Source organism: Anolis sagrei, chromosome X (assembly GCF_037176765.1).
Source record: "Anolis sagrei isolate rAnoSag1 chromosome X, rAnoSag1.mat, whole genome shotgun sequence".
Taxonomy (NCBI): domain Eukaryota; kingdom Metazoa; phylum Chordata; class Lepidosauria; order Squamata; family Dactyloidae; genus Anolis; species Anolis sagrei.
The window spans coordinates 83,308,031-83,328,986 of NC_090034.1; the positions used below are offsets into that span (position 1 = coordinate 83,308,031).

Genomic DNA, 20,956 nt, shown 5'->3' on the forward strand with positions numbered 1-20,956 from the left:
AAATCTGAATTGCATGAACACAATCTTCCCTCAAAATTAGTTCAGGTAATCTAGATATGTTGAGCACAAGCAGAAAGGAGGAAATCCTGCTGCTTCTCCCCCCCACCCCAAGCCAGCTAAGAGGAAGAAGGGGACTGAGGAAGAGACTTTAAAAACACCTGTCTCCTGGCTGTTGCTTACTACATCTGCCTGCCACCTCAGGAGGAGAAGGAGGAAATACTATTGCTACTCTCCCTGTTACAACTCAGAGTAGGCTTCACCTTGCTTCCACACACCACCACACAAGAGCTGTAGTTTTACAGTTTATTGAGGGAAAAAACCAAGTCAAAAATACAGAATAAGCATTGCAAAGCTCCAAAGATTAAGGTTAAATGTAGGATACAGTTCCAAAGAACTTCAGGTAAAAGCAGGAGACATACTCCTATTGGCAAAGTTCAAACCAGAGTCCCAGGTACAAGCAAGGAAACATTTGGCCCAAGAATCACAATGCAAGAAATCCCAAGCGTACTACTTTCCAGGCTAAGGTTATTCCATGAAGTTTTCAGGCTAATAAGCTACGTTGAACTGACACTTTCACAGAGTTTCCAGAAGGCCTAAATACCGTCCCAACATCAAAACATTAAGCTCTCAGCATCATAAAAGCATTACGACGACCTTGCACCGGGCTAGCCTCCCGTCTGCTTGCCAGACGCGAACTGCGCCTGACCTGGAGATCAAGGCGAGCTTCTTGGGTCAAATCCTTATCTATACTTTCTGTATCATCGTGGGAAGGCACCTGGTCACTATTTCCTTCGTTAAAATTCCTTTCTGGTGAAAACAGCTGTGTTGATACAGCACTATCTGTGGGAGCCTCGGAAGCAGGCTCAGAAATTTGAGGCACAGACAAAGAGCCAGGAAGCTGAAACCCAACAGGAATCTGAATCCCATCATCCTCATCGTCAGAAACTAGCTCAGCCACAACACTCCCCCTCCCAAGCCAACTAAGAGGAGGAAGGGGACTAAGGAAGAGACTTTAAAAACACCTGTCTTCTGGCTGTTGCTTACAACATCTGCCTGCCACCTCAGGAAGAGAAGGAGGAAATCCTGCTGCTACTCTCTCCCCCAAGCCAGCTATGAGGAAGAAGGGGACTGAGGAAGAGACTTTAAAAACACCTGTCTTCTGGCTGTTGCTTACAACATCTGCCTGCCACCTCAGGAAGAGAAGGAGGAAATCCTGTTGCTACTCTCCCCCCAAGCCAGCTATGAGGAAGAAGGGGACTGAGGAAGAGACTTTAAAAACACCTGTCTCCTGGCTGTTGCTTACAACATCTGCCTGCCACCTCAGGAGGAGGAGGATGAAATCCTGCTGCTACTCTCCCCCCCAAGCCAGCTATGAGGAAGAAGGGGACTGAGGAAGAGACTTTAAAAACATCTGTCTCTATGTAAATATTCAAAAACATTTAACCTACTGATGCCTCAATTAATGTAATTTTATTGGTATCTATTTTTATTTTGAAATTTACCAGTAACTGCATTTCCCACTCTCGGCTTATACTCGAGTCAATACGTTTTCTCAGGTTTTTGTGGTAAATTTAGGTGCCTCAGCTTATATAAGGGTTGGCTTATACTCGAGTATATACGGTATGTTAACCCTGTCAGTATGTAATGTTATATGGTATGAAAATTACTTATAGTTTAAACTGTGTGATTTCAGAAATGCATGGGTTAAAACATAGAAATGTGTAGTACTGGTAGAGTGTCACTTTTGGAGCTTCCTGTGCTTACCGGATGAAGAAGCTCTGATAAGAGAGAAATGTGCTTCTCGCAGTGTGCTGAGATGTGAACGGGCATGATCAAAGGTTGTCTTGTATATTTTGTAAATAATAAAAGATAAAGTGGCGCTTTCGGTGAAAGCTGATTAAGGAGTCCAGTATCTTTACCAGTTCATGCCTTCAAGTAGAACTTGTAAGGTCAGAGCAGTTCAGATAAGGAAGTTGATTTATCTCAATTTACTAACGAACTCTTCCCTCAAACACATTTGGAAGAAAACGCAGAGGGAGAGACCACCAATGTGGACATCAGAAATGAGTAGGAAATAACACAACCATTCATTTGGGGAAGATACATGGAAATGAATGCAAGAGCTCAGAGTTTTCCAACTCTGTTTCCAAGCAATCCTACCGACCTACGGATCATCTAAAATGCTTCACATGTATTGTCTCAGTTTAGAGGCAGTTATTTTTGGGGAGGATGGTTCCATTGCTGATTGAAGGCTTCTGGGAGCTATTTAAAAAAAAACACACACACAACTTTCTCAGATCTTGGCTAAGACATAATAAAGCAAGATTATTCTTGCAATATTATTATTGCAAGGCCAATTTTAAGCTCCTTTTCCAATGTCTCTATTTCCTCCCTCTCTTACTCACAAAGAAGGAAGCGCAACTGCTTCAAGTTGGGTGAAAATATTGGTTTGCTCCTAAACCTAAGCAGCAGTTCCTTTGTTCATCCCCGCAAGTGCAAAACAAGCATTAAAGGGGAGAAGGAAACACCGACCCTTGAGGCTCAAGGTTCATAACTACAAGCCACGTTTTGTTGTTATGTCTGAATACAGCCACTATCTTCCTATCACAGGAAGATGGGTTTTCTTCATAAGGTTGGCACAAGAGGCAACACAAAGTGTGCTGCCAAGAAATTATACTTTCGCATTGCCATCTGCCTTACTTTGCGTTCTGTCACAAATGTCCTCCAACTATTTTTTATTTTTATTTTGTGTGTTTTGGAAACAAGATATTAATGCTGGGAAGGGTCATTTTTTACCCAAGAAGAGACCCTCCTACCCATCAAAGCTTACATCGTTGCATCTGCTTGCTGTATTCGGACATATTGTCTGGGCGAATTGAGCGCAGGAATTTGATGTAGTCGTCGCTGTGGTATTTGGTCATTTCTTCAGCACTGGCTTTGTAGGGCCTCTGGAATGAGACAATTTGGGGGAAAAACATTTTAAACACACTTCCAAGACCAACATCCTTTCCAATGGGTTTTATACTCAGGAGCCTAAGCAGGATGGGAAAACAAGAGGCAATGAGAGGGCATAACTTCCATTTCTTTCATTTAATGCAATCAGGAGAAATGGTTTAAAAGCACAAAGAATTTGAGGTCCCGTCTAAGAGGTAAGGTTTCCCCTGACATTAAGTCTAGTCGTGTCTGGGGACTCAATTTCTAAGCCGAAGAGCCGGCGCTGTCCTTAGACACCTCCAAGTTCATGTGGCCAGCATGTGGCTGTTACCTTCCTGCAGAAGCAGTTCCTATTGATCCATTCACATTTGCATGTTTTCGAACTGCTAGGTTGGCAGAAGCTGGGCATAACAGCGCGAGCTCATCCCATTCCCTGGATTCGAACCACCAAACTTTCGGTCCGCAGGTTCAGCAGCTCTGTGGTTTAACCCACTGTGCCACTGGTCTACATTGCCGTACATGATCATTGTAGACTCACACTTCAATGCATTATAGGCCAGCGTAGATAGGACAAGGACACATATTTTTAATATTTTGTTAATGAGAAGCTTGGAAATAAATTAAAATGGCTGATATAGAGTAAACCCACTATACCAGAACCAGTGAAATTAAATGGCTGCCTAAGCAGCTCCATTTATTTCAATGGGTCTGCTCTAATTTTGCAACTCGAAAGACAGTTGCATCTGTCAAGTAGGAAAATTAGGTACCACCTATGTGTGAGGAGGCTAATTTAACTAATTTATGAGGCCATAAAAAAAGACACCAGCAAAGCACTCCAGCAAAAGCATGAGGGGAATGCAGAAGTACTTCATCAGTGTCGCAGATGGACGATGAAAGCGACAGCTCCCCTGGCGGCCAGAAAAGTTAAATAGCCTCTGACGTCTGTCTGTAACTGTTGTGTGTCTTTGGCATTGAATGTTTGCCATATATGTGTACATTGTAATCCGCCCTGAGTTCCCTGCGGGGTGAGAAGGGCAGAATATAAATACTGTAAATAAATAAATAAATAAATTGGGGTCAAACTGGACGCACCAAAGACATTGCCTTCTATGGAGTTTAAAGAATATTTACAGCAACCAGTTTTGAAACATAAAAGCTAAAACATAAACACGAATACATAAAGTGAAGACACTTTTAGTCAAAACAGATCTGGAAATCTGTTATACCGTATATGTGTTTTGACTATAGTTTTCTCTATGTCGTACATGTTTTGCTAACACTGTTCTGGTTTCCATAGTTCTATACTTTCTATCTTGCGATTCCCTGTCCTTTAGTCGCATCTCCTTATGTTTTCCAACAATGTAGGCTTTAAAAGGAAGACAACTCTGCACTTTTCAACTTACATAGATCTCCATTTTCCTATAAAGGCCGTAGTTCAGGAGGAGGTTGTGGGTCATCCTAATCCTGTGGGGCTTCATGGGGTGGCCTTGGCCATAATAGTAGTTTCCAATGTCCCCTAAGAAGGAAAAGAGAAAGATGAGACAAAACTTGCATCACGCTGAGGACATCTGAAACACCGCAGAAGATAATAAGGACCAAACAGGAGCAAAAATAGGAAGGGGACATTCTAGTACGGTGGTTAAACCCTTGTGCCAGCAGGACTGCTGACTGAAAAGTCAGCAGTTCAAATCCAGGGAGCAGGGTGAGCTCCCGTCTGTCAGCTCCAGCTTCTCCTGTGGGGACATGAGAGAAGCCTCCCACAAGATGGTAAAACATCTGGGCGTCCTGTGGAAGCCTCCCACAAGATGGTAAAACATCTGGGCGTCCTTTGCAGATGACCAATTCTCTCACACCAGAAGCGACTTGAAGTTTCTCAAGTCACTCCTGACATGAAGTGGCAAAATCCCTGCAATGAATGCCAAAGGTTTCAGATACATTCTCTGGCATCTTTAGTTAAAGGGGTTTCAAAGAACAAGTAGAGAAATGTAAACTTTTGAGATAGTGAGGTAACTATTTTTAAGACGTGCTTTTATAGATATACTTAAGTAAGCTGTGCTCTGCCTCAAGCCATAAAGAGAGGCAGGTAATACATTTAAAAAATATTATTATTATTATTATTACTATTACTATTATTGTTGTTATTAGAAGCCCCCGGTGGCACAGTGGGTTAAAGCGCTGAGCTGTTGAGCTTGTTGACCGAAAGGTCGCAGGTTCGATTACAGGGAGCGGCGTGAGCTTCCGCTGTCAGCCCTAGCTTCTTCCAACCTAGCAGTTCAAAAACATGCAAATGTGAGTAGATCAATAGGTACCGCTCCAGCGGGAAGGTAACAGCGCTCCATGCAGTCATGCCGGCCACATGACCTTGGAAGTGTCTACGGACAACGCCGGCTTTTCTGCTTAGAAATGGAGATGAGAACCACACCCCAGAGTCAGACATGACTGGACTTAATGTCAGGGGACAACCTTTTTATTGTTGTTATTATTATAGAATGAAGAAACTGTCTATGTTTGAGAGATTGGTGGGATAACCATAATATTTTCACAGGGTGCCTTTGAGCTAGGAAGCCCATATAATTATTTTATGATTTTGAGTATTGTATTTAGCAGGGAGGATGGGAAGAGTTAGCTATAATTATATATGATGGTTTAGGTTGTATTTGGGGAAATGGTTGTCTTTACAAATTGAAGAAAAACACATTGTTGAAAAATAAATAATGTATAGATTAAAAAAGAGCAAATCACATGACTCCCAAGCTGTTGCGTGACTGCACTTCCCAGTTCATGTTTGTTTTACAATTTTATGATTTTGAGTATTGTTTTTAGTGGGGAGGTTGGGGAAGTCAGCCTTCATTGATGCAGAAATAGATACAAGTCATATATGGGGAAAGTAGTGTCTTTACAAATTATATAGTAACACTTAAGATTTCCGGGGGGAAAAAACAGATTTAAAAAGTGAGAATCAAATGGCTCGCAAGCCGTTGTGGGACTGCTCTTCCAAGTATGTATTTGTTTGATAATTTTATGATTTTGAATGTTGTTGTAGTAGGTTGGGGAAGCTAGCCTTAATTGGATGCAGAAAGAGATATGGGTTACATATAGGGAACTTTACAAATTGTATAAAGATAAAGGTTTCTCCTTGACATTAAGTCTAGTTGTGTCAGACTCTGGGGGTAGTACTCATCTCCATTTCTAAGCCAAAGACCTGACGTTGTCCGTAGACACCTCCTAAGTCATGTGGCCAGCATGACTGCATGGAGCACCGTTACCTTCCTGTCGGAGCGGTACCTACTGATCTACTCACATTTGCATGTTTTCGACCTGCTAGGGTGCCAGAAGCTTGGGCTAACAATGGGAGCTCACCCTACTCCCCAGATTCAAACCGCTGACCTTTCAATCAGCAAGGGCAGCAGTTCAACAGTTTAATCCACTATGTCACCGGCAGCTCCAAATTATACAAATTGTATACTAACACTTAAATTGCTGAAATAATTAAGAATAAAGGCAAAAGATTTATATAATCTGAAGAGAATATGTTTATTCTTATTTTTTTAAAAAATAATTAAGAATAAACATATATTTTTTTAAAAAATGAATCATCTACCTCCCAAGCTGTTGTGTGACTGCAGTTCCCAGTATTCACTGGCTACAAAGTGCTGGATAGTGCAGTCCCAAACCACCTAAGGAATGCACACGTCCTACCTCTCCATTCAATGGAGCTATGCCTTGACTCAAAATGAATCACTTTCCTAACTTCTGAATTTCGTCCAGCTGCGGATGAAAACTGGAATGGCAAGTGCTGGAAGATTAGAACTGGGATGGGCAGAAAGGGTGCAAAGCACAGGCCTCTCAGTAGCCCAACCGCCCACAGCGCCCACTTGTTGCTCAAGGGTTGTTCCAACGTCACGTCAGGGATGTGGGCGTTGCAAAAAATAAAATTAAAATAAAAACAAAGCTGTGTGCCTCCAGAATAACGTACAGCAACATGCTTCTCAAATAAGAGAAAAAGAGCAGCGAGAGTTGCCAAAAAGGGCAACCATATTATCCAGGAATTGCGTTCCAGAAAGCAAGATGAGCCAAAATCACACAGAGGTGAACAGGTAAATGATGCGGAGGTAGCAACACCAGACAAGAGACTCGCAAAATGATTGTAGGTTGCCCAAGGAAACCAATGAGTACTGTTTTCAATTGGGGTTTTACATTTATTTTTCAGGTTATTCAAGCCCCCAGAGAGGTGTTGCGGTTTGAATGTTGGATTAGGAATCAAGATTCGAGTCTGAGCTACAGAAAACCTTGTCAGGTGATCTTATGCAAGTCTCAGAGGAAGGAAAGGGCAAAACCCCTTCTGAGGAAATCTTGCCAAGAAAACGTCATGACGGCCTTTGATAGGGTCACCTTTAACTTGAAGGCACAATATCAATACAACTATTAACTTGAACATACAGAGAAGAAGGTGTTATCTGCAGGCAGGTAGAAAAAAAACATTTCTTCCCATGATGCTTAAGTAGCTTATGGAAGTTACTTTAGCTCAATCGATAGGTTGATAGATATATAAGATAGGGTAGATAGATAGATAAGGTGGGTGGGTAGGTAGGTGGGTGAGTAGATAAGACAAATAGACAGACAGACAGATAAGATAGCAATGGTAGATATAAATATTTGGTGGGTAGGTACGTAGATAGGGAGATAGATAGGGTGGGTAGACAAATAAATAGGGTAGATCAGGCATGGGCATATCCAAGTCCAAGTGTTTTGGACTTCAACTCCCACAATTCATAACAGCTGATAAGCTGCCCAGAATTTCGGTGAGTTGAAGTCCAAAACACCTGGAGGGCCAAGGTTTGCCCATGCCTGGGGTAGGCAAGTAGATGATGTTGTTGTTGTTTATTTGTTCAGTCGCTTCCGACTCGTGACCTCATGGACCAGCCCACACCAGAGCTCCCTGTCGGCTGTCACCACCCCCAGCTCCTTCAAGGTCAAGCCAGTCACTTCAAGGATACCACCCATCCATCTTGCCCTTGGTTGACCCCTCTTCCTTTATCCTTCCATTTCCCCCAGCATAATTGTCTTCTCTAAGCTTTCCTGTCTTCTCATTATGTGGCCAAAGTACTTCATCTTTGCCTCTAATATCCTTCCCTCCAATGAGCAGTAGGTAGCAGATAAGTAAGTAGATAAGGTAAGTAGATAGATAGATAATAATAATAAACTTTATTTATACCACGGCACCATCTCCCAGGGGGACTCGGGGCGGCTTACAAAGAACTCAAGGTGCAAACACATAAAACACAAAAATTGCAGAAACAATAACATAAAACAATAACAGCCAACATAAATATCTCACTTCACAAAATCTGCTGGTTAAAATCTGTAAAATACAGCAATAGTTGCTTGAATAAAACAACAATAATCAATCTCAGTCATAGAAAGATAGGGTGGGCAGGTAGGTAGATAGGGTTGGTGGGAGAGAGAGAAAGAGAGAGATTGTGTGGGTAGATAGATAGATAGATAGATAGATAGATAGGGTAGGTAGATAGCTAAGTACATAGGCAGGTAGACAGGATGGGTAAATAGTTTATTGTGTTTTAACTTTTGTTTTATATATTTTAATATGTACTTTTGTGGATGTATTTTAACTATATTGTGCCCCACCTCACACTGTAAGAAGAGGCGGGTCATAAATTATTTATTTATTACTGTTACGGCTACAATATAGGGAAGCCATTAGGGAAGCACTTAATGGAAAAATGCTCATCATTCCCATTAGAAAAACTGAATTATATTCAACTCTCTACCTTTGCAGGTGTAACTTTTGTGGATTTCATCACTCGCCGATTTGATAAACACATTCTCTGCGTACACTTCCTGACAGGAGGAACAGTGAAAGGAAATGGAAACTAGGCCAAGGAATGAGACCCACAGCTCTCAGGAGAAGACCCCCGGGGAACATGCAATGCATGCACACATTATAAGTCCACAAAGCATCCCTGTCATCTCCTCCTTGCCTCAGGTTTAGGAGGTTTAGGAGGCGGCTCCAGCAAGGAAACCCAAAGCGGAAGTGGCCCCAAGGGGAGAAACTGTCCCTGGGCTTGAAAGCAGCTTGCAAAACCAGCATGTACTATGCTTAAGCAAAAAAAAAGTGGCATCCATAGATATAGGATGATGAAACCTGACTTGAAAACAGTCAATGGAAAGAGATCTAGGAGTCTTAGAAGACTACCAGCTAAACATCAGTCCACAGTGTGATGTGGCAGCGAACAAAGCCAATGTCATTCTCAGCTACATCAATAGTATAGTGTTTAAATACAAGGAAGTCCTACTCCCACTCTCTTCTGCTTGGTCAGACCTAACCAGAACCTTGTGCCCAGAACCTAACCAGAACCTTGCACCCAGTTCTGGGCAAAAGCAATTCAAGAAAAATATGGAGCAGATGGAAGGAGTCCAGAGAAAAGTCGCCAATGGAATGAAAACTATAAATCCCTTTGAGGAGTGCTGAAGGAGCTGGGGATGTTTTGCTTGGAGAAATGAAGAGGAGATGAGGGCCAGGTTTAAATACTGGAAAGGGTGTCACATTTTGAAGGTGATACTATTGATTAATGCTTAGAACACGGGTCAGTCACTTTCACTCAGATAAATACAATATGTAAAAAGGCAACAATATAAAAGAGCAACAGGATAAAAGGACAGCAATATACAACATCATAAAAGTACTACATAAAACAATGGGTCTACAGGTCTTGCCTATTAACATTCAAAACCATTAGAATACAATATAACATCTATATAAATAAAAAATGTAATGTTCATTTGTAGGATTAACATAACTCAAAAACCACTGGATGAATTGACACCAAATTTGGACACAATACACCTATCAGGCCAACGAGTGACCATCACTCATAAAACACTGAAAAACACAGCAGGAGAGACTTAAAAGACAAAAAACAAAAATACATTACAACACATGCGCAAAACCACACACATATATATGAAAACACACACATATACACAAATATATACACACACAAAACACATATACACAGACAGGGCCACAGCAACATGTGGCAGGGGGCGGCTAGTCAAGGATAAAATTCTTTAGCTGAGACTGAGCATCCCCATAACAGTCAAGTGCAATGTCAGCAATAAGTTTAGCCCAAATTAGGATGTCCCATTAAGAAGGGGGAAAGCTTGGCTTCTGCTGCTCTTGAGATCAGGACTCAACGGAATTAAATAGCAGGAAATGGGATCCCACCTAAACATTAGGAAGAACTTCCTAACAGAGATGTTTGACAGTAGAATGTGTTGCTTTGGTATCTCCTTCTCTAGAGGTGATGAAACAGAGACTGGATGGCCATCTGTCGGGAGGGCTTTGTGTCTTCCTGCATGGCTCAATGGGGTTGGACTGGAAGGCCTTTGGGGTCTCTTCCAACTCTAGGATTCTATATCACTATCAGGATTGGGGAGGTTGCAATCCTTACCACTCTTACTCCATTTAGAAGAAACTTCCTTCTTTCCCCAAGCCAGGTGGCTTGTCCTCACCTGACCCTGTTCAAGCCTGTCCTTTCCACCCAAACCGCATTGTTTTCTGTCTTTCAGTGTCGCCCTTCGGGCCAAGAAAACACACACAGCTTCCGAGGCTAAACACCCCGAGCTTAGAAAAACCCCATACGTCCCTCTCCCTTGCGAAGAAACGAAACTAACAGCAATACAGGCACACACACCCCCAAGTTACGAACAAGAGAGGTTCTGTAGGTTTGTTCTTAAGATGAATTTGTTAATAAGTCAGCAGAGGGACTTTTTAAAGTCTACTCCAGCCAATTATATTAGCTTTGGATAGCATAGTGAAGGGCTTATCTAACCCTGCCACTCTGAGTCTCTTTTGAGAGAGAAAAGTGTGTCCCCTGCTACATCACTGGGAGATCTCTTAGACCCAGCGAGACCCTGGTGTTGACAACAGCCTCTTCCAATTTACACCTCACGCTTTCGAGGGAAGGCTCCTTCTCTAGGGTTGCACCTCTAATATGGAATGTCCTCCTAGAAGAGATCAGATCTGCCCATAACCTGCTCAGGTTCAGAAAAAGTCTCAAAACACCCCTTTTTAAAAAAGGAGTCCAGAGAAGAAACTGTCCCTGGGTTTATTGGATTTATTGATACATAAATAATAATAATAATAATTATTATTATTATTATTATCATCTTTATTTGTACCCTGCTAGCATCTCCCAAGGGACTCGATGCGGCTTACAAAGGCCAAGGCCTCAAAACGCAACATAACAATACAAAACCTAAAGCAAATTAAAAACAATTAAAGCAATATTAAACACAAAGCAATAAACAATACACCAAGAAACAATAAAACTGGGCCGGGCCAGAGTAATGGGTACAGAATTAAAAGTGCTGATGTGACAGGTGATATGTAAGGATTATAGGGTAAGTGCAGTGTGTAGCAATCTTAATTCTAATAAAGTGCTTCTGGGACTTGTTATTGGAGTTTTCCTATTCTGGAAAGGCACATCGGAAAAGCCAGGTCTTCAAGTTTTTCTAAAGACTGCCAATGTAGGGGCCTGTCTAAGATCTTTGGGGAGGGTGTTCCAGAGTCGGGGGGCCACCACAGAAAAGTCCCTGTCTCGCGTCCCCACCAAACACGCCTGCGACGCAGGCGGAATCACGAGCAGGGCCTCTCCGGATGAACGAAGTGAGCGCGTGGGTTCATAAACGGAGATGCGGTCACGCAGGTAGGATGGTCCCAAACCGTTTAGGGCTTTGTAGGTAAGCACCTGCACCTTAAATTGGGCTCGGTAAATAAACGGCAGCCAGTGGAGCTCCTTGAACAGGAGGGTTGACCTCTCTCTGTAAGGAGCACCAGTTAACATCCTGGCCGCTGCCCGTTGGAATTTCCGAGCCGTTTTCAAGGGCAGCCCCACGTAGAGCGCATTACAGTAGTCCAATCTAGAGGTGACCAAGGCATGGACCACCGCGGCCAGATCAGACCTTGCTAGGTATGGTCGCAGTTGGCGCACGAGTCTCAATTGTGCAAAAGCCCTCCTGGCCACCGCCGACGCCTGAGCCTCGAGCGTAAGCGATGAATCCAGGAGAACTCCCAAACTGCGGACCTGTGGCTTCAGGGGGAGTGTAACCCCGTCCAACACAGGTTGCCACCCTATACCCCGATCCAGTTTACGATCGACCAGGAGGACCTCTGTCTTGTCAGGATTGATCTTCAGCTTGTTCCTCCTCATCCAGATAGACACAGCGGCCAGGCACTCGTCCAGCACCCGAGAGGCCTCCTTGGAGTTGGGTGGAAATGAGTAATAGAGTTGTGTGTCATCTGCATAGAGGTGGCACCCAACTCCAAAACTCCAGATGACCTCTCCCAGCGGTTTCATGTAGATGTTAAAAAGCATGGGAGACAGAATAGAGCCTTGCGGGACCCCGCAGGTCAAAGGCCAGGGGTCCGAGCAGGCATCTCCCAGCTTCACCATCTGGGATCGTCCCTCCAGGAATGACCGGAGCCACGACAAAACCGTGCCCCCAAGACCCATCCCAGAGAGTCGACCCAGAAGGATACCATGATCTCTTAGATCCAGTGAGTCCCTGGTGTCGAACAATGGCACTCAGATGGCTTTTAGGAACCCCTGCTTTGGGATTTTTAGTTTTATGTTAATACATAGATTTTAACCTTTTTCAGTACTGCCGAATATTTGGTTTTATTGTGTAGTATGTATTGTTTTAATGTTTGTACTGTATTTTATAAATGCCATTAGTGACCTTGAGCCCTTTAGTGGGGAAAGGCAGACTAAAAAATCACCTAAATAAATAAGTGGGCTATAAATAATAAATATGATCTTTTAGCAAGTTTGTGCAGGAAATTGTATTGCCTATTGAACTATCAGGAAGCTAAGGTGACACTCTCTCAGCCCCAATTATTTCGTATTTTGGAGCACTTCGGATTTGGGACGCATGGAGAAGGGATGCGCATCCATTATTTATATTATTAATAATATTGTAAATTTTATTGATTAGCCCATCGGCCGTATCAAAACACTTGACAAACACGTTTAACACATAGACATACAGCATATAACCCACATTACAACAAAATTTAAAATAAATGAGGTATTAAAAAGGGATCAAGATCTTGATTCAGATCAAATATCTGCTCCAGATCAAATATCTGCATCACCCCCACAGTTTACTTCAATTGACTGCAATACTCAGCTGAGTTGCTTTATATAGAAAACGGGCCGTTTTGTATGTTATTTTAGCCTTCCAGACGGCTAATAAAAATGCAGTTTTAATATAAGAATCCCAGTGTGTCTTTTGTATAATGGATGTCCCGAGGTATTGGTTTCTCTCTTTCTTATACAAGTTACAACAGTACATGTATGATATCTTCTACCTCTGACGCGCCAGATACAAAATCATTCATTGTATGGAACTTGGTTAAACCTTCTATGTTTGACCATTGTGTCCAGCTGTTCAAATCTAGTTCTAGTAAACACCCTTCTAAGGTGTTTAGATATTTAGATATTGGGCTATTCGAGAATTATATTTAAAAAAACTTAGACATTTCAATGAGCCCGCTTTACTTTGGGCAGCAATGTCCTCCTGAGCGTCTATATCCAGTATTAATAATAATTAATATGAATTATCAATAGTATTAATATATTTCTAATAAAAATGCTTGAGCACCCCTACTCCATTATTGTTACATTTATTATACACTACTTATTATTATGATGTTTATTCATTCAGTCATTTCCGTCTCTTCGTGATCTCATGGACCAGCCCACGCCAGAGCTCCCTATCAGCCATCGCTACCACCAGCTCCTTCAAGGTCGAGTCCATCACTTCAAGGATAACATCCATCCATCTTGCCCTTGGTCAGCCCCTCTTCCTTCCCCCCCAGGGTAATTATCTTCTCCAAGGTGTCCTGTCTTCTCATTATGTGGCCAACGTACTTCATCTTTGCCTTTAATATCCTTCCCTCCAGTGAGCAGTCGGGCTTTCTTTCCTGGAGTATGGATTGCTTTGATCTCGCAATCCAAGGCACTCTCAAAATTTTCCTCCCACACCACAGTTCAAAAGCGTCTATTTTCCTTTGCTCAGCTTCCTTATGGTCCAGCTCTCACATCTATAGGTTACTACGGCAAATATCATTGCTTTAACTATGCAGACCTTCGCTGCCAGTGTGACGCTTTAACAATTTTATCATAGAATCAAAGAGTTGGAAGAGACCTCATGGGCCATCCAGTCTAACCCCCTGCCAAGACGCAGGAATACTGCATTCAAATCACCCCTGACAGGTGGCCATCCAGCCTCTGTTTAAAAGCTTCCAAAGAAGGAGCCTCCACCACACTCCGGGGCAGAAAGTTCCATTGCTGAACGGCTCTCACAGTCAGGAAGTTCTTCCTCATGTTCAGATGGAATCTCCTCTCTTGTAATTTGAAGCCATTGTTCCGTGTCCTAGTCTCCAGGGAAACAGAAAACAAGCTTGCTCCCTCCTCCCTGTGGCTTCCTCTCACATATTTATACATGGCTATCATGTCTCCTTCTCAACCTTCTCTTCTTCAGGCGAAACATGCCAAGCTCCTTAAGCCGCTCCTCATAGGGCTTGTTCTTGAGACCCTTGATCATTTTAGTCACCCTCCCCTGGACACATTCCAGCTTGTCAATATCTCTCTTCAATTATGGTGGCCAGAACTGGACACAAAATTCCTGGTGTGATCTAACCAAGGCAGAATAGAGCATGGGTAGCATGACTTCCCTGGACCTAGACACTAGACTCCTATTGATGCAGGCCAAAATCCCATTGGCTTTTTTTGCCGCCGCATGACATTGTTGGCTCATGTTTAACTTGCTGTCCATGAGGAATCCAAGATCTTTTTCACACGTACTGCTCTCGAGCCATGCATCCACTTAAAGCAGTACCTATTTATCTACTCACACTGCTGTTTCGATTAACTAGGTGACCAGAAGGTGGACTGACGGCGGGAGCTCACCCTGACCCAGGATTGGACTGCCAACCTTCCAATCAGCAAGATTTTCTACAGCTGGCGGTTTAACCCACTGTGCCAAAGTGCAGCACAAATAAGTAAGATGCTTGCGCAGCAAGGCTGATATAATTCAAAAGTATATAGAGAATTGCTACTACACCACAGTTCTTTACCACTGCTGAGGCCTTTGTATAGTTCACTGGGATTAATGGGAAACTCAATATTGTTCAATGGGTAGTGTATCCTTCACTGTTGTTCATTCATTCAGTCGCTTCCGACTCTTCGTGACCTCATGGACCAGCCCACGCCAGAGCTCCCTGTCAGCCGTCACCACCTCCTGCTCCTTCAAGGTCAAGCCAGTCACTTCAAGGATGCCATCCATCCATCTTGCCTTTGGTTGGCCCCTCTTCATTTTTCTTTCCATTTTACCCAGCATAATTGTCTTCTCTAAGCTTTCCTTTCTTCTCATGATGTGGTCAAAATACTTTGTCTTTGCCTCTAATATCCTTCCCTCCAATGAGCAGCCGGGCTTTATTTCCTGGAGGATGGACTGGTTGTATCTTCTCACGGTCCAAGGCACTCTCAGAACTTTCCTCCAGCACCACAGTTCAAAAGCATCTATCTTCCTTCGCTCAGACTTCCCTATGGCCCAGCTCTCACATCCGCAGGTTACTACAGGGAATACCATTGCTTTGACTATGAGGATCTTCGTTGCCAGTGTGATGTCTCTACTCTTCACTATTTTATCGAGATTGGTCATTGCTCTCCTAGCAAGAAGTAAATTAAAATTTGTGTGCCAGCTGTGCCCGTACCTTGGGAAGTCAGACTTAGCCACGGTGGTCCACGCTCTTGGTACATCTAGGATAGACTACTACAACGCACTCTACGTGGGGTTGCCTTTGAAGACTGCTCGGAAGATTCAAATAGTCCAACGAGAGGCAACCAGGTTAATAACTGGGGCGGCACACAGGGAGCATACAACTCCCATGTTACACCAGCTCCACTGGCTGCCAATTTGTTACCGGGCACAATTCAAAGTGCTGGCTTTGGCCTATAAAGCCCTAAACAGCCCCGGCCCAAATTACCTCTCCGAACGCATATCCCCCTATGAACCATCGCAGAAATTAAGATCCTCCGGGGAGGCCCTGCTTTCCGTCCTGCCATTGTCACAGGCACGATTGGTGGGGACGAGAGACAGGGCCTTCTCGGTGATTGCTCCCCGGCTATGGAACTCCCTTCCTGGTGAGATCAGGTTGGCCCCCTCCCTCCTGTCCTTTAGAAGGATGGTAAAAACTTGGCTGTGGGATCAAGCTTTCGGGACAGGGCAATAAAGCGGTAATAGGAAAGATGACCTGGCCAATTAGACTTGACGCAGATGACGAGGACGGTTTTAAACGGTGTATTTTAATATTTGGATAAATGTTTTTTTAATATTTATGTATGTGAATGTGAATTTGTGTCCCAGCATTGAATGTTTGCCGTGTATATGTTGTGCTCCGTCCTGAGTACCCTTCGGGGTGAGAAGGGCAGAATATAAATGTTTTACATCTATAAAAATAAAATGCTCGTTTGTGGGATTAACAGAACTCAAAAACCACTGGACGAATTGACACCAAATTTGGACACAAGACCTAACAACCCAATGTATGTCCTTCACTCAAAACTTTTTGATTTTGTCATTTGGGAGTTGTAGTTGCTGGGATTTATAGTTCACCTGCAATCAAAGAGCATTCTGAATCCCACCAACGATGGAATTGAACCAAACTTGGCACACAGTTCTCCCATGACCAACAGAAAATACTGGAAGGATTTGCTGGGCATTGACCTAGACTTTGAGAGTTGTAGTTCACCTACATCCAGAGATCACTGTGGACTCAAACAATGACAGATCTGGACCAAACTCTACACAAATACTAAATATGCCCAAATGGGAACACTGGTGGAGTTTGGGGAAAATAGAATCTTGACATTTGGGAGTTGTAGTTGCTGGGATTTGTAGTTCACCTACAATCAAAGAGCATTCTGAACTCCACCAATGATGGAATTGAACCAAACGTGGCATACAGGACTTCCATGACCAACAGAACACACTGGAAGGGTTTGGTGGGCATTGACCTTGAGTTTGGGAGTTGTAGTTCACCTACATCCAGAGAGCACTGTGGACTCAAACAATGATGGATCTGGACCAAACTTGACACAAAAATCCCATATGCCTAAATATGAACATAGATGGAGTTTGGAGGAAATAGACCTTGACATTTGGGATTTGTAGTTACTGGGATTTATAGTTCACTACAATTAAAGAGCATTCTGAAACCCACAAACGACAGAAATGGGGCAAACTTCCCACACAGAACCCCCATGATCAACAGAAAATACTTAAGACCATCCAGTCCAACTCCTTCATCAGGGCAAGAAAATGTAATCGGAGCCCTCCTGACAAAGAGCCATCCAGTCATAAATATAGATAGATATGATTCTCTCTCACACACACACACAGATATAGTATCATAGATTTGAAAGAGACCCTTGAAGAAGGACTATGATATATTACATGTTCCAGAGTAGGCAAACCAGACACTCTCCACACCAACACTGACAAAGAAACAACAAGAAATATTGTTTACACACAAGCATAAAGGACTTATATATATTAGAAACCAACACTTTCTCATTACTTTATTTTCCAGATCACCAGACTGGGCCACAGCAACGCGTGGCAGGGGACAGCTAGTAAATAAATAAATAAACGTTTTCTGATTTCCTGGCTGCAGTCTGGGTCTGCAGTAATCTTTGCACCTAGAAATACAACGTCTGTCACTGCTGCCATGTTTTCTCCCTCTATTTGCCATTTATCAATCAGTCTGGTTGCCATAATCTTGGTTTTTTATGTTTAACTGCACCCCAGCTTTTGCACTTTCTTCTTTCACTTTGATTAGAAGGCTCCTCGGCTCCTCCTCGCTTTCGGCCATCAAAGTGGTATCATCTGCATATCTAAGGTTGTTAATGTTTCCTCCAGCAATTTTTACCCCAGCCTTGGATTGGTCAAGCCCTGCACATCACATGATGTGCTCTACATACAAGTTGAATAGGTTGGGTGAGAGTATACAGTCCTGTTGCACGCCTTTCCCAATCTTGAACCAGTCTGTGGTTCCATGGTCAGTTCTTACTGCTGCTACTTGGTCCTTATATGATTTATTTATTTATCGTGTCATCAGCAACCATACCATTGTATTACATTTCTAACAGAACAAAACAAACACACAGATTAAAATAAACAAAAAAAAACACAGATTTTGCAAACTTGGTAGTTGGTTAAATGTCCTTTGACCAGTATCTGGCCACTTGGAGTGCCTCTGGTGTTGCCACAAGGAGGTCCTCCATTGAGCATGTGGCAGGGCTCAGGGTGCATTGCAGCAGGTGGTCAGTGGTTTGTTCTTCTCCGCACTCGCATGTCATGGATTCCACTTTGTAGCCCCATTTCTTAAGGTTGGCTCTGCATCTAGTGGTGCCAGAGCGCAGTCTGTTCAGCACCTTCCAAGTCACCCAGTCTTCTGTGTGCCCAGGGGGGGGGAGTCTCTCATCTGGGGGGGGGGGGAGTCTCTCATCTGGTATCACCCATGGATTGAGGTGCTGGGTTTGGGCCTGCCACTTTTGGACTCTCGTTTGCTGAAGTGTTCCAGCGAGTGTCTCTGTAGATCTAAGAAAACTATGTCTTGATTTAAGTCATTGACGTGCTGGCTGATACCCAAACAGGGGATGAGCTGGAGATGTCTCTGCCTTGGTCCTTTCACTATTGGTTGCTACTTCCCGGCGGATGTCAGGTGGTGCGATACCGGCTAAACAGTGTAATTTCTCCAGTGGTGTGGAGCGCAGACACCCCGTGATAATGCGGCATGTCTCATTAAGAGCCACATCCACTGTTTTAGTGTGGTGAGATGTGTTCCACACTGGGCATGCATACTCAGCAGCAGAGTAGCACAGCGCAAGGGCAGATGTCTTCACTGTGTCTGGTTGTGATCCCCAGGTTGTGCCAGTCAGCTTTCGTATGATATTGTTTCTAGCACCCACTTTTTGTTTGATGTTCAGGCAGTGCTTCTTGTAGGTCAGAGCACGGTCCAAAGTGACTCCCAGGTATTTGGGTGTGTTGCAATGCTCCAGTGGGATTCCTTCCCAGGTAATCCTCAGAGCTCGGGATGCTTGTCTGTTCTTAAGGTGAAAGGCGCATGTCTGTGTTTTAGATGGATTAGGGATCAGTTGGTTTTCTGTGTAATAGGCAGTAAGAGCACCTAGAGCTTCAGAGAGCTTCTGTTCAACCATCTCAAAGCTCCCTGCTTGAGCAGTAATGGAACGATCATCAGCATAGATGAAACTCTCTGTCCCTTCTGGCAGTGGCTGGTCATTTGTGTAGATGTTGAACATGGATGGAGCGAGCACGCTCCCCTGAGACAGGCCGTTCTTCTGTTTTTGCCATCTGCTTCTCTGGCCTTGGAACTCAACAAAAAAGCTCCTGTTTTGTAGCAGGTTTCCTATGAGGTGGGTGAGGTGGTAGTCCTTTGTGATATTATACATTTTTCTCAGGAGGAGGCGGTGGTTCACAGTATCATAGGCTGCTGACAAGTCTATGAAGACAGCTCCTGTGATCTGCTGCCTTTCAAAGCCATCTTCTATGTGCTGAGTCAGGTTCAGCACTTGCGATGTGCAGCTTTTGCCTTTCCTGAAGCCAGCTTGCTGTGGGATCAGACAGGGGTCTATATTTTCCATAATTCTATGCAAAATAAGTCTCTCCAGAACTTTGTAGAGGTGGCACAACAGGGAGATTGGTCTGTAGCTTTTTGGGTCATTACGGTCTTTGCCTGGCTTCAAGATGGCGATGACTCTTGCTTTCCTCCAGATTTTGGGGATCTGACAGGATGCAGTGCAGTTGTTCATCAGCTCCAGTAACCAGCACTTTGCTTTTGGACCAAATTTCTTGATTTGTTCCATCCGTAGCTCATCCTAGCCAGCTGCTTTGCCATTCTTACATTTGTTGAGAGCCATGTCCAATTCAGTAGATGTAAAGGTGTCCTTACATCTACCTTACAGTAGATGTCCTTATTCTAACACCACAATATACCACCAAAGAAGATTCTACTCTGACTTGGTCTCCCCATACCAGTAAGAACTTGCCACAATTTATTATGATCCACATAGTCAAAGGCTTGAGAATAGTAAATACAACAGAAATAGATGCTTTTTCTGAAACTCGCTGCCTTCTTCCATAATCCATCCTGATCCAGAGAGTGGCCTGCCTCACAGGGCTGTTGTGGAGAGGCCTGAAAGCACGGCTCTCCCACCTCATCCTCCTCGCCCCCTCCCACCTTTCCTCCCTAGCCCCGCCCCTTCCTCCAGAAGCCCCGCCCCCAACCGACCACCGCCCCCTCCTCACTCTTGCCCGCTCACCCTTCTTTCCTCTCACCGTCATAATAGTAGCAGACTTTCCGCTTGGTCCCCTGAGTCAGCGCCATCTTCCTTCTCCCGCCGCCGCCTCCACAGCCCGGGCCCGAATGAGTCCCGCCACGCAACCGAGCCAGCCTTCACCACCGTCCCCGCCCCTTTTGAACCACCTCAGCCAATCAGAAGTGGAGAAGCTTCTCCAACGGCCAATGAGAAACTTCTGGAGGCGGGCGGTTTTGAGACAACAAGTTAGATCGAGCAGCGAGGAGTTACTTGGACTGTACCATTTCCCTCCCAAAAGGGGAGATATAGATAAAGAGTGTACCATTTCCTCTCAAGACCACAAATGACTTTGCTCCCCCCCACTAACGAAATGGAAGCTCCCACAAAGACTGAGTTATTGAGACGGAGCGTACCATTATTCCTTCGGAGGTGGGTGTTAGTAAAAACTTGGGGGACGTCCAGCATGCCTAATTATGGGCCTTGTAGTCCCAAAATAACTTATTTTGGATGGTTTGAATCTAAGTTTTACCTCAGTCAAATGTATTTCAGCACCCAAAAAAGTGGATTTTTTTAGGATTATGGAAAACATACCT

The 20,956-nt window shown here is 43.8% G+C and overlaps 1 protein-coding gene across 2 annotated transcripts in view; it reads right to left on the minus strand.

Annotated features, from left to right (window-relative positions):
* The window catches only part of HDAC1 (histone deacetylase 1), a 42,806-nt gene extending 22,305 nt beyond the window's left edge, over positions 1-20,501 (minus strand). Inside the window, exons 1-3 of one of the 2 annotated variants that reach the window (XM_067460598.1) lie at positions 20,383-20,501; positions 4,338-4,450; positions 2,831-2,948 (exon numbers count right to left, since the gene is read on the minus strand). In XM_067460598.1, coding sequence (XP_067316699.1) covers positions 2,831-2,948; positions 4,338-4,450; positions 20,383-20,431 — 280 coding nt within the window. In that variant the 5' untranslated portion in view covers positions 20,432-20,501. The remainder of the gene's footprint in view (positions 1-2,830; positions 2,949-4,337; positions 4,451-20,382) is intronic. The other variant, XM_067460597.1, reaches the window with a different exon arrangement.
* Positions 20,502-20,956: the final 455 nt, after the last annotated feature.